The sequence below is a fragment of the Lethenteron reissneri genome, chromosome 48, assembly GCF_015708825.2.
Source record: "Lethenteron reissneri isolate LAM-NWPU_2019-01 chromosome 48, ASM1570882v1, whole genome shotgun sequence".
Classification (NCBI taxonomy): domain Eukaryota; kingdom Metazoa; phylum Chordata; class Hyperoartia; order Petromyzontiformes; family Petromyzontidae; genus Lethenteron; species Lethenteron reissneri.
This window is the reverse complement of record NC_083826.1, coordinates 5,825,174-5,838,272: the sequence shown is the minus strand read 5'-3', so window position 1 is coordinate 5,838,272 and position 13,099 is coordinate 5,825,174. Positions and strand designations below refer to the sequence as shown.

Genomic DNA, 13,099 nt, shown 5'->3' with positions numbered 1-13,099 from the left:
GACATTTTGCACACAGACTCGTTGTGCGTGACAATTTATTTTCGTGAAAAAAAATTTCCATAACTTTACACTTTTTAGGAAAAAAATGTTTTCATATTTAATTTTAAATACCAATGTGATAAAAATGAAACTCTTACTCAAGAAAAACAGAAATGAATAATAAAATAAAACCGATGCCACGCATATAACGTATTTATATTGAAAAACTTTGTTTTTACGGGTTAATTTTTTTATTCCAGGGCCAATGTTGAGTAGTTGATCGTGAGGTTACGACTGTTGGCGAACCTTCAGGATGCCGCTTTGCCGGAAGCGGCGGTTAAGTGTCGTCGCAGTCTCAAGTTCGCCGTTTTCGGGTTCTCCGCCTCCTGATACGTTTCTTGAATCTCCGCTCGCCGCGTCTGGTCCAGCCAGCGGTGTGAATGCGTGCGCCACACGGGGAGTCTGGGAAGGGATGGCCGCTCTCGCTGGCCGGCGTGGCAGAGTAGGCCAAAGGAGGGACCCCCTTCCGGTCGAGGGGATCTCCGTGGAACTCCCTGGAGAGTTGTGTCCCCCTTCTGAGCGAGCAATTGCGGGGCTGCACCTTGGCCGTTTAATTTTTTAATAAAATAATGTTATTATTAAATAATAACGTAATAATATAGGTTATTATTAAATAATATATGATTAAATAATAACATATATTTTATGTTCTAAATTGTAATGTTATAATAGAATCATATTATTGTCATTATTTTATATTAATAATATTATTGTTTGCTGAGAATTTGGAAGCCAGCGGCGATTCTTATCGAAATTCCTCCCTGTTCCTTCCAATGCTCTCTCATCCCATCCATCCCATCCCATACATTTGATCCAACCGATCCATCCATCCTATCTCATCCCATCCCATACATTTGATCCAACCGATCCACCCATCCTATCTCATCCCATCCATAATATCTCATCCCATCCATCCTATCCATCTCATCCCAATTATCCCATCCTATCCCAACCCATCCATCCGCTCCATCCCATCCATCCATTTATCCGCTCATCCGCCCATCCTTCCGCGCTCCCCCGACGCGCTCCCCCAGCGGATCCTGGCGTCGACGGGGAAGCCAGTGCAGAGGACGTACGTCCCGCGGCTGTCGACGGGCAGCGACGGTGGCGGCGGCGAGGGCGACGTGGTGAGCCGCTTCGAGCAGAACCGGCAGGTGAGGGAGGAGCGCTCGCGGCGCCGCTGCAACGACGAGCGGCAGAAGCGCAACGAGCAGTTCCGCCGTGAGAAGGAGCTCAACCGGCGCAAGCAGGAGGTGCCTGCGTGTGTGCGTGTGTAGGTGTGTGTGTCTAGGTGTGTGTGCGTGCGTGTGTGTAGGTGTGTGTGCGTGCGTGTGTGTAGGTGTGTGTGTGTGCGTGTGTAGGTGTGTGTGTGTGTGCGTGTGTAGGTGTGTGTGTGCGTGTGTAGGTGTGTGTGTGTGCGTGTGTGCGTGTGCGTGTGTAGGCGTGTGTGTAAGTGTGCGTGTGTAGGCGTGTGTGCGTCGTGTAGGCGTGTGTGTGCGTCGTGTAGGCGTGTGTGTGCGTCGTGTAGGTGTGTGTAGGTGTGTGTGCGTGTGTAGGCGTGTGTAGGTGTGTGCGCATCATGTGTAGGTGTGTGTGTGCGTCGTGTAGGTGTGTGTTCGTGTGTAGGTGTGTGTGTGTGTGTGCGTCGTGTGACCGTGCTTTTATAGGTGCTCGCTAACAGCACTTGCCCCAACAGTCGGTTAAGGTTATACGGGGGATCTTTGTCTTTGTTGTAGGTGCGTGTGTGTGTAGGTGTGTGCGTGTGTGTGTAGGTGTGTGGGGAGCCGTAGTGTAGTGGTTAGTGTGCTGCGCTACGAACCTGGTGACCCGGATTCGATTCTCGCTTACATCCACCAGCACCAGTGACCATTATCTGAACCGGTCCTGGGCCTCCCCTAGGTCGACTCAGTCTCAAATGAGTACCTGGTACAATGTGTAAACATCGCCACTGGGGAGACAAAGGCGGCCGGGCGTGGTGTTGGCCACCCACCCCCTCATGTGCCGTCCCGTCCTTCATAGGTGCTGCTACTCGCTAACAGCACTTGCCCCTACAGTCTGGTCAGGCTACACGGGGGATCTTTGTCTTTGTGTGTGTGGGTATGTGTATACGTGTACGTGTGTGTGTACGAGTTGACAGATGCCCGACAGTTATGACTGCGCTGAACATATTTCATGTCGTCATCCTCATTATCATCATAATCGTCGTTATCATCATCGTTTGTGTTATTATCGTTGTCGTCGTCATCATCGTCATCATTGTCATCATCAATGTGATCGTTGTCGTCGTCATCACTGTCGTCATCATGATTGTCGTCATCGTCCCCATCATCGTTGTCCCCATCGCCGTTATCGTCACCATCGTCACCATCATCACCACCTACGTCATCATGATTGTCGCTATCGTCGTAATCATCGTCGTCGTCGTCGTCATCATCCCCATCATCGTTGTCCCCATCGCCGTTATCGTCACCACCGTCACCATCATCACCACCGACGTCATCATGATTGTCGCTATCGTCGTAATCATCGTCGTCGTCGTCATCATCCCCATCATCGTTGTCCCCATCGCCGTTATCGTCACCACCGTCACCACCGCCGTTGTCTCCGCCGCCGTTGCAGCTGAAGCAGCTGCTCGCGTCCGATGACGAGGAGGAGGAGGCCAAGCCGGCGCAGGTGAAGAAGACGTTCGTCCCCAAGCTGTCTGGTGAGCGACGCGTGCCGCCGCGATCTCCCTCCGCCGCCACATTTCACGGGAGGCTCTCCCCCGCCGACTCCCGTGTTGACACTCACGAATGACAAAAACCGAAAACAATCAGAAGAGACCATTGGAACCTCATTTGCCAGTAAAAAATATAATTGTTTTTTTACGCTTCCATCTGGCAACAAAACTGACACCTTTTTTACAAGGAGTGATGTTTGCATATACCACAATACCTGCAGTCCTAATGCAAACGAAAAACATAACAATCAACTTCAAGGACAGTGCACATTATCAGAGTTATGTTTTTTGTTTGCATTATGACTGCAGGTATTGTGGTCTATGCAAACATGTGTAATGCGAGCAAGGATTGAGGGGGGGCGGAGTCTGGGTGACGTGGGAAGTGGGTGGAGTTAGGGTCACGTGGGAGAGAGGATTTAGGGGGAGAACCGGAAGGGGAAAGGGGAGTTGAGACGGAGTGAAACAGGAGGAGACCACGCTGGGCAGGACGGAGAGAGTGGCGCGGACGCCACGCGGTGGGAGACGTCGACACCGTCAGCCATCGGTGTCAGACGCAGAGAGCTAGCGGCTGTGGGAGGCTAGCTGTGTACGAGGCAGCAGTGACGCTAGAGAGCGGAGCAGTGGTGTGGCTGCAATGTGGAGCAGCAGGGAGTCTGCCTATCGGAGCAGCAGGGAGACTGCATATCGGGGCAGCCGAGTCGCTGTGGAGAGAACGTCGGGAGGGTCGCGGGCCTGAGCGAGGACGCCGTGGCAACGAGATTCTACGAACCCAATAAAGGACAACGTAGATCGACTTCTGAGAGAGAGTCCTTTATGACTCCTTGTAAAAAATGCGTCAGTTTTGTTGCCAGATGGAAGGGTAAGAAACCAATTATCAATCGGAAGAGAATCGCCCCCCCTCCCCACACCCGGCGCGCGCAGGCACGGTGAAGGGGAAGTTCGCCGAGATGGAGAAGGCGCGCGCCGAGGACGAGCGCAAGCGCGCGGAGGAGGAGCGGCGGCGCCGCCACGAGCAGGACATCATGGAGAAGAAGAAGATGCAGAAAGAGGTCGCCAAGAAGCTCGCCGAGGTCAGGGTGACGACTACCCCCCGCCCGCCCCCCCCTGCCATCCCAGGGTTAGGGGTTAGGGGTTAGCGGGGTGGAGTGCAGCGGGGGAGTTCTGCTGCTGCTGGTTCTGCTGCTGCTGGTTCTGCTGCTGCTGCTGGTGGTTCTGCTGCTGCTGCTGCTTCTGCTGCTGCTGCTGGTTCTGCTGCTGCTGGTTCTGCTGCTGCTGGTTCTGGTTCTGCTGGTTCTTCACAATTCTGGCAAGTCGCCCGATGAAGGTGGTTGTCGTTGTGATCGTCGCAGCTACTCGAGTTGTGAATGTTGTGGGTTTGCGTTCCAACATGCCGGTGTGCTGAAGTAGTTAACAATTGGGGTTGGGGTCAGGGTTTGGAGCTGGGGGTTAGGGTCAGGGGTTAGAGTTGGGGTTGGAGTTGGGGTTAGGGATTATAGTTGGGGTTAAGGTCAGGGGCTAGTTGGGATTAGGGTCAGGGTTTGGAGTTGGGAGTTAGGGTCAGGGGCTAGTTGGGGTTAGGGTCAGGGGTCAGGAATTAGAGTTGGGGTTAGGAGTCATGGGGTTAGGGGTCATGGGGTTAGAGTTGAGCTGGGCTCCCCCGCCCCCCTCACCCCCCCCCCCCCCCCCCCCCCCGCGTGTCACCGCTCTCGCTCCGTGTCACCGCTCTCACCGCGCAGGAGCAGGGCGGCGTTGGTGCCGATGCCGACTCTGCGGCACCGGCGGCGGCTGCGGCGGAAGTGAACAAGACGCCGGGCAAGCTGAGCGTCGACTTCGAGAGCCTGAAGCGCGCCGAGGAGGAGGAGGCACTGCGCAGGAAGGAGCAGGAGAAGAAGTTGCGCTACGAGGAGAACCGCCGCTCGTTCCGCGAGTCCAAGCGCCGCTCGTACCTCGCCATGGTGACGGCCCCACGCCTCCTCTTCCGCTCCCCTCGCTCGCTCGCTCGCTCGCTCCCTCGTCCGCACACTCGATGCGCTCAGGGCGCCATGCTGGCGAGATGTTGACTTTCACTTCGTTGGGCTATAATTTGCGATGGCCGGGTCACGTTTGTAGAGCTCGGGGTGCGGCCTTAGCTGGTACAATTAAAATAGTTTAAAGTTTAGTTTGCATGGCCTTTGTGCATTCGGCAATACGGTATACTCTCCCACTCCACATCCGACAAATAGGCTCCATCTCAGTATGATTGAAATCCGAACTAAAGGCCTTTTTAAATCCTTTATATTAAGTTCGCTTGCTTGCTTAGGACCGTGCAAATCTTTCGGTCGTTTTTTAAGCCACTTCCCGTGATCCAATCGAGCTGACATTTTGCACACAAACTCGTTGTGCGTGACAATGCATTTTCGTGAAAACATTTTTCCAAAATTTTACACTGTTTAGGGAAATTTTTTAAAATATTTAATTACCAATTGTTTAATGCTGCCAGACAATCATCTGACCCATAGGTGGCAGCCATCTCAAGCCAGAGGACGAGAGGACTCTAGCCGCCCCGATGCCACGCATATAAAGGATTTATAGTGAACAACTTTGTTTTTACGGGTTAATTTTGTATTCATCCGGGCATACGCTTAGAAATTGGAAAGCGCGTTTTGGACATTCGACTGATTGGTGTCAAGTCGTCGTAACTCGTTTGGCCGTGACTCCCCCACGGCCCCCGCCCGTGAAGGTTGTCCCCGGCTTGAGTGTTAGAAGTTGCGATTGTGGCCTGGCATGTTGAGACTCAATGGACTCATGTGTTTGTTGTGATCGGATTTGTTGTTGTTTGTGCTTCGTTTGTTTTGGTGCCAATTACTGATTTGTTTGTTCATTTCAAAATTGAGGAATTTCACTTGATTTTTTTTCTATAAATAATAAGCTTTGGCCCTTATATATAATTAATGTACAGCATTGTGGGATGCAATTATCACGAATGACTGCTCTCTATATGAAGGTGGCCTGGCGTGGTGCTGGCCATCCCACTCCGCTCCACGTGCGCCGTGCCGGCCTACGTAGGTGGTTCTGCTCGCTCGCAGCACTTGCCCCCAGCGGGGGGGGAGGCATCTTCGTGTGTAATGCTCCTGCCCAGGTCGGCATCAAAGTCGATTTCCGTGCGACCAGGTGGGAACTGGGAGAGGACCAGGACGGAGGTCGTCAACATTTTTTTGTGGTAGTGACCCGGGCCGCCGATGCGACGGAGCCGAAAGGGCCCGTGACCAAGATAGGCGAGCTCGACCGGGCAAATTAGAAACTGGCGCCGAAAATGTGGCGTGGACGAGAATCGATGTTTGAAAAAAAAAAACGTCTTAGCACGACCACAAATTAAAATTTAAAAATTAGAAATTGCCGCGTAAACCAACGGCGTTCGCGCGCGTGAACTGCCGACGGCGCCCGCCGCTGTTAACCGTTCGCCGCGCACCCGGCCGCGTAGGACGAGGAGGAGGAGGAGGCGACCGCGAGGGCGCAAGCGGAGAAGCCGGCGCTGGCGGTGCCGGGCAAGCTGCAGCTGAGCTTCGAGGAGCTGGAGCGCCAGCGCCGCGAGGAAGAGCGGCGGCGCACGGAGGAGGAGGCGCGGCGGCGCCTCGACGAGGAGCGGCGAGCGTACCTGGAGGCCAGGAAGCACGAGGTGCAGCCGCCCACCACCGCCGCTGCACTTGATCTTGTTTACCATTTGGTATTTTTACCAGGGAAAGGCTCCCCCCCCGCCCCTCCCCGCCGCTGCCCCCACACCGAGCTGATGTGTAACTCTTTTTCAGAAGCGACGTGGCCACAAACGATCGCTCACGTGGATATTTATATCCGCGAAATACTCTAAATGCGCATGTATTCTCAATGTGGAGGGGAAAACACGATGGACCCGAAAAAAATCCACGGGGAGAAGGAGACACCGCAAACTCAATGTACAGCAGGCGTCAGGGTCGGGATCGTACCCACGACCTCCCGAATACCAGGCGAGGTGGTTAACATCTCCTAGCCACCGTGATGATGATGATGAGAGAGAGACACGCAATCTCCAAATATAAAGTAGGTGTCAGGGTCGGGATCGAACTCGCGACCTCCCGAATACCAGGCGAGGTAGTTAACATCTCGCCGCCCCTCCTCTCCCTATACCCCACACTCCTCATTCCCGGGGAGGGAGGGTGGGGGGGGCTAGTGATCTCAACTAATGAGCGAGAACATACAAACCCCACTCACTCACACACTGTGCAGAACGGGGGGGGGGGTGGTGTGGGGGGGGGGACAGCTCCACACAGCATGGGCACCCGAGTCAGGAATCCAGCCCAGGCCCCCTCTAGCTGTGCAGCCGACTAAGCGAACATCGGCGCGGTGTCCCCCCCCCGCTCGCCCCCCCCTGCCCCCCCCTGCCCCCCCCCCGGTCCCCCCCCCCCCAGCAGGGAGAAGGAGGCGACAGCTTCCTCGACGACGACGGCGACGAGGTGGAGAGCGTCTCGTCGGAGGCCTCGTCGGAGCTGCGGCCGGGCAAGCTGCGGCTGAGCTTCGAGGAGGTGGAACGACATCGCCAGCAGGTGCCTCTCCCCCCTCCCCCCTCCCCCCGCCCCCTTTGTAATGGGCTAATTAATAATAGGGGTAATAATTAATAGCAACGTATCGATGGCTCGCGCTTCCAATGGCGCAGGATTTTCGTGCGTGGCCGTAATCCATGCGTGTGCGTGATTCTTCTTCTCCGTTGTTGTTGTTGTTGTTGTTGTTCAGGAGGAGCGGCGGAAGCTGGAGGAGGCTCGCGAGCGACTGGAAGAGGAGAAGCGCTCCCTGCTGGAGGCACGCCGGAGCATGGTGAGACGTGGCCACGCGGCACAACGGGAACCACGCGCGGGGGGGGCAGCACACGGGCGATGAGATGTTAACTCCCCCCCCCCCCCACCCGGAGCCCGCTGTACATTTGCGTGTTCTCCCGACAGTCGAGTAACACGTTCGGCTACGTACGGTGCGAAAGAAGTTCTAACGGACGCCCGCAACGCTCGCACGCACGCGCCATGTCTCCCTCTCTCTCTCGCTCCGTGCAGGCGCTGCAGTGCGAGGGGGAGGATCGCGAGGGCAGCGCGTCGCCCGCGGGGAGCGCCAGCGACGAGGCGCTGCCCGGCAAGCTGAAGCTGAGCTTCGAGGAGCTCGAGCGGCGGCGCCAGGAGGAGGAGACGCGCAAGGCCGAGGAGGAGGCGCGCCGCCGTCTGGACGAGGAGAAGAGGAGCTTCGTCGAGGCCCGGCGCAGCATGGTGAGGTGGGGGGGGGGGCACAGGTGAGGTGGGGGGGCACAGGTGAGGTGGGGGGGGGGGTGACGAGGGTGGGAGCGGGGTGGCAGCAGCAGCAGTCGACGTATCGGCAGCGATGTTAGCAGGAGGACCGTGACGGTGGCGACCGTGACGAAGACGATGACCATGACTGTCACCACGGCGACCGTGACCACAGCGACCGTGACCGCGGCGACCTTGTCCGCGGCGACCGTGACCGCGGCGACCGTAACCGCGGCGACCGTGTCCACGGCGACCGTGGTCACGGCGACCGTGTCCGCGGCGACCGTGGTCACGGCGACCGTGTCCGCGGCGACCGTGTCCGCGGCGACCGTGTCCACGGCGACCGTGACGACCGTGACGTTGTTGTCACACGCTGTGTTGCGCTCCAGGCGCCGGACGATGAAGACGCCCAGGAGCTGCGGCGCGGCGCGAGCGGCTCGAGCGACTCGCTGGGGCCGGGGCGGCTGGAGATCAACTTCGAGGAGCTGCTGCGGCTCAAGCACGAGGAGGAGGCGAGGCGGCACGACGAGGACCGCCGCGTCAAGCTGGAGGAGGAGAAGAGGGCCATGGAAGAGGAGAAGCAGCACATGGAGCCGGTGGGTCGTCCTCTGGAGTTTCGTTTCTGTAAAACAAAAAGACCTTTTGAGTTTGTCCACCCTCCTTTTGCGAGAGAGATGGCCCTCGCACTCCGGGGTTTCTCTCCCACGTGCAGCGGCAAATCGGAGATCCCCCGGTGGAGCAGGGGGACCCTCTTGAAAACGAGACCTGAGACTTGGCGAGGCTTGCGCAGCTCTTTTTCACAATCGCAAATGGGTAGCGCTACGAAGTGGCTTATCGTCACCATTGGAACCTCCTTTGCCAGTAGCAAAATATGATAATTGTTTTATTTACCCTTTTATGTGGCAACAAAACTGACACCTTTTTTACAATGAGTCATGTTTGCATTGACCACAATACCTGCGGTCGGAATGCAAACAAAAAACACAACTCTGATAATGATATGCACTGTTCTTGAAATTGATTGGTCCACACCCGAGACAGCTTTTCTTAGAGCCTAATCTCACATGGTGTTGGACCAGATGACGCCAAAAGGCGCAATTTATAGCAGTGGCCAAACAAGTGACGTTGATCCTAAATGTGGAGGTAAAAGCTGGAGGGCCCGAAGAAAAATCCACGCGATCACGGGAACATCGGGGGCGGGGGGTGGGGAGGAAGGCCGGCGATTCTTGCACCGATTCTCCGCATCCAGGGCACAAACCGTGTGGGGACGTTCGACCGTACTTCGCTGCGCCGGTCAGCGCCGCGGGGGTTGGTGTGAACGGAGAGTGGAGGTTTGTGCCGGGACCGGTTCGGATATGCCGCCCGTCGCCGGCGTCGGCCACGGACGATGAAACTCGTGTCGGGAACGTGAATGCTCATGTGGTCCTTCCCCCCCCTACCCGCACGTGCGATTAGCGCAGGTGGCTATGTACGGTGCGAAAGAAGTTCAACGTACAGCAGCTAACAGCAGCTAACCGCGTGCAAGAGTGGGACGCGGTGGCGAGATGTTAACTCCCTCGCCTAGTATGCCGGAGGTCGTTTGTTTCGATGCCAACCCTGACGCCTGGAAATTTCGAGTTTGTGTCTCTGTCTCCCCGTGGCGGCGCGGATTTTTTCTCCGGTTTTTCTCTCCACATTTGGAAACGCGCATTGAGATAATTTAGAGTCGTTTGTTGATGTAAATTTCCACGTTAAAAGCCACTTTGTTGACCAATCATCTTGTGGCAAGGTCGCTTCTGAAAAATAAGTGAATACCTCAGTGGGCTTTACCTGGGTAAGAAAACAATAAGTCGTTTTGTTTGTAGATTGTTTTAGTGATTTGTATACCTTTCATTTACATTGCACTCCGTGTATTTATATTTTTAAGTTTTTTGGTGACCTTTGACCTGCCCCTGTTGGTTACATCGGTGAAAAAGAGCTTCACAGGTCATCGGATTCCTCCACTATAATTCTGTATCCTGATCCTGATTCTGACATCGGGAGTCGCATGAGAGCGACGACGGGGTGGGGGCGGGGGGGGGGGGGGGAGCGGTGAAGGTAAATTCAACGTCTCGTTAATCGAGCCGTCCCCCCCTGCGCGTGGCCTTCAGGACGAGGTGAATGAGAGCTCGGAGACGGTGAGCAAGGAGTACGAGGAGATCAAGACCCTCAAGAGGACGGGCACCATCAAGGCCAAGAGCCTCAAGTCCAAGTTCGAGCAGATGGAGCAGCTCTCGGGCGAGGAGATCCGGCGCAAGATCGCCGAGGAGCGCGCGCGCCGGCAGGCCCTGGAGCAGGAGCGGCATGACCTGGAGGCACAGGACTTCACGCTGGTGCGAAGGCCGCTCGCTCGCTCGCTCGCTCCCTCCCTCGCTCGCTCCCTCTCTCCCTCGCTCCCTCTCTCCCTCGCTCGCTCGCTCGCTCCCTCCCTCCCTCGCTCGCTCGCTCGCTCGCTCCCTCCCTCCCTCCCTCCCTCGCTCGCTCGCTCCCTCGCTCGCTCCCTCCCTCGCTCGCTCCCTCCCTCCCTCGCTCTCGAGCTCACTCGTTAGTTCGCCGACCCGATGACAGCGCTTGAGCCGAACCTGTGACACGTTCGCTTGCTCCCTCGCTCCCTCGCTCGCTCGCTCCCTCGCTCCCTCCCTCGCTCGCTCCCTCGCTCCCTCGCTCCCTCGCTCGCTCCCTCGCTCCCTCGCTCGCTCCCTCGCTCCCTCGCTCGCTCCCTCGCTCCCTCGCTCGCTCCCTCCCTCCCTCGCTCCCTCTCTCCCTCGCTCTCGAGCTCACTCGTTAGTTCGCCGACCCGATGACAGCGCTTGAGCCGAACCTGTGGCACGTTCGCTTGCTCCCTCGCTCCCTCGCTCGCTCGCTCCCTCGCTCCCTCCCTCGCTCCCTCGCTCCCTCGCTCCCTCGCTCCCTCGCTCGCTCCCTCGCTCCCTCGCTCGCTCCCTCGCTCCCTCGCTCGCTCCCTCGCTCCCTCGCTCGCTCCCTCGCTCCCTCGCTCGCTCCCTCGCTCGCTTTCGTTGCTGCTCGTTAGTTCGCCGACCCGATGACAGCGCTTCTCCGAACCTGTGGCACGTTCGCTTGCTCCCTCGCTCACTCGTTTGTCTTCTCTCAGTAGCTGCTTGACTCACTCGCTCGCCCACCTATTAAGCCCACTCACTCGCTCATTCACTCGCACGCTCGCTCTCTAGTTCATTGACCCGCTGACACGCTTGCGTCAAAACCTTGCTCGTTCGCACGCTCGATCGTATGTTCCCCAACTCATTGACTCGCCTGCTCGCCTAGCCATTAAGCTCGCTCGCTCGCTCATTCACTCTCTCGCTAGCTCATTCATTCTCGCGCTCGCTCACTCGCACGCTTGCTCGATCGGTCGACCGTTTGTTCCGTAACTCGGCAGCTCTTTGACTCGCCTGCTCGCCAACCTATCCGCTCGTTCGCTCGCCCGCTCGCCTGCTCGTCCGCTTCCTCGCCCATTCGGTCGCTCGTGGCGTTTGGCACCCACGGCGCCGCGATCGTCGTCCGCTCCACTGCGAAGGAGAGTCGCGAAGGAGAGGCTCCTGCGAGGCCTTCACGGGCAAACGAGCGCGGCAATCATAAACACGACGACTTTCGACGACAACGCATCGCATAACCGGGATACCGCGTTCATTCGCCGCCCGCCCACCCAGGAGGAGGAGATGTCTTACCCGGTGCGGACGGTGGAGGCGCCATGCGCTCGCCGCGCCGACATGAAGGCTCGCTTCGCCGAGATGGCGCTCGCGCGGGAGGAGGAGGCTCGCCGCAGGGTGGACGAGCAGAAGATGCAGCGCATGCGCTTCGAGCAGCAGGAGATCGACGCGGCGTCACTGTCGGTTCGTACCGCGGGGGTGGGGGGCGTGGGGGGTGGGTGGCCCTGATAGCTCTTTTGCCAGAGGCAAGGTGGCTAAGGTGTCGTAGTGCAGACTTATTTATGCGGCTGAGTGAGAGCGGATTGCTGTTTTACTTTTGACTATTTTTATTTGAATACGTTCCTTCGGAGTGGGCAGGTAGGAACTTGGTTGGACAGCGCATTCGTGCACGACATACACATATGCACGACAGACAGACAAATAATCCCTGGTGGGCAGTGTGGAACCTGTTGTTCCTACCTGTACCAGGTAAGGCTTCTCTGAGCTGGGTAGCTCTTTTTCAGAAGCGGCCTGGCAATCACAAATTATAGGTCAACGAAAGTGGCTCATCATCATCACGTGGAGATGTACAGCAGTAGCCACAAACTCTGATCGCGTGACGTTGAAAAGTCTACACGACCACAGGGAGAGAGACACGCAAACTCCAAATATGCAACAGGCATCAGGGTCGGGATCTAACCCAAGACCTCCTGTGTTACCAGTCGAGGTAGTTAACATCTCACTGCTGTGGCACCCACACAACATCCGTCAATAACATTGCACGTGTCCGTGTGTGGGGGAAAATATATATGGCTTTAGTTATATAGGCGACGTTTCGGGAAATGGCCCTTCTTCATAGCACGTCATTATTGACGAATTATTTTTTTTTCGCGAAGTACACACATCCGTTTTAGATTTGAAGCTTTCGTGACGTAGGTAAAAAATTAATAATACAAATAATAGAAATAATAATAGAAATAAAATAATAAATCACGACGTGTAGGAGGCAACACAAGTCTCCGTCATCAGGTGGGACCGTCACAGCCAGATTTACTGTCTCAAGTGGAACTTTGCCTCACTTTATTTCTATCACGCGTGTTTTTTTTCTTAGCCTCTAAATTCTTGCGTTTGCCCGCAGCCGAAAGAAGGCGAGGAGGAGGACGGGACCCCGAACGGACTGGGCCTCAACGGGCCGGTGGTGGACGACGACGACGAGCTGACTCGCTCCGGGGCCCCCTGGTTCAAGCGACCCCTCAAGAACACACAGGTGAAGGGTCGCGCCGCGAGGCAGACAGAACACGGCTCTGACCTCCGAGCCACCCGGTCACCCCCGCCCCCCCCCCCACTCACTCAATCGTTAGGTCACCCACTCGCCCGCTCGCTCGCTCACTCACTCACTC

At 56.6% G+C, this 13,099-nt stretch overlaps 2 protein-coding genes across 7 annotated transcripts in view; both read left to right on the top strand.

Annotated features, from left to right (window-relative positions):
* The window catches only part of PRDM12 (PR/SET domain 12), a 144,166-nt gene that overhangs the window by 81,052 nt on the left and 50,015 nt on the right, over positions 1-13,099 (top strand). The gene's annotated exons all lie outside the window — the stretch shown is intronic.
* Positions 1-13,099, top strand: part of NEXN (nexilin F-actin binding protein) — a 42,904-nt gene that overhangs the window by 22,753 nt on the left and 7,052 nt on the right. For 5 of the 6 annotated variants that reach the window (XM_061571637.1, XM_061571640.1, XM_061571636.1 and 2 more), the window contains exons 3-14: positions 1,074-1,292; positions 2,659-2,743; positions 3,680-3,828; positions 4,495-4,713; positions 6,219-6,413; positions 7,180-7,314; positions 7,502-7,582; positions 7,813-8,019; positions 8,427-8,633; positions 10,167-10,388; positions 11,721-11,903; positions 12,838-12,966. In XM_061571637.1, coding sequence (XP_061427621.1) covers positions 1,074-1,292; positions 2,659-2,743; positions 3,680-3,828; positions 4,495-4,713; positions 6,219-6,413; positions 7,180-7,314; positions 7,502-7,582; positions 7,813-8,019; positions 8,427-8,633; positions 10,167-10,388; positions 11,721-11,903; positions 12,838-12,966 — 2,031 coding nt within the window. The remainder of the gene's footprint in view (positions 1-1,073; positions 1,293-2,658; positions 2,744-3,679; positions 3,829-4,494; positions 4,714-6,218; positions 6,414-7,179; positions 7,315-7,501; positions 7,583-7,812; positions 8,020-8,426; positions 8,634-10,166; positions 10,389-11,720; positions 11,904-12,837; positions 12,967-13,099) is intronic. The other variant, XM_061571641.1, reaches the window with a different exon arrangement.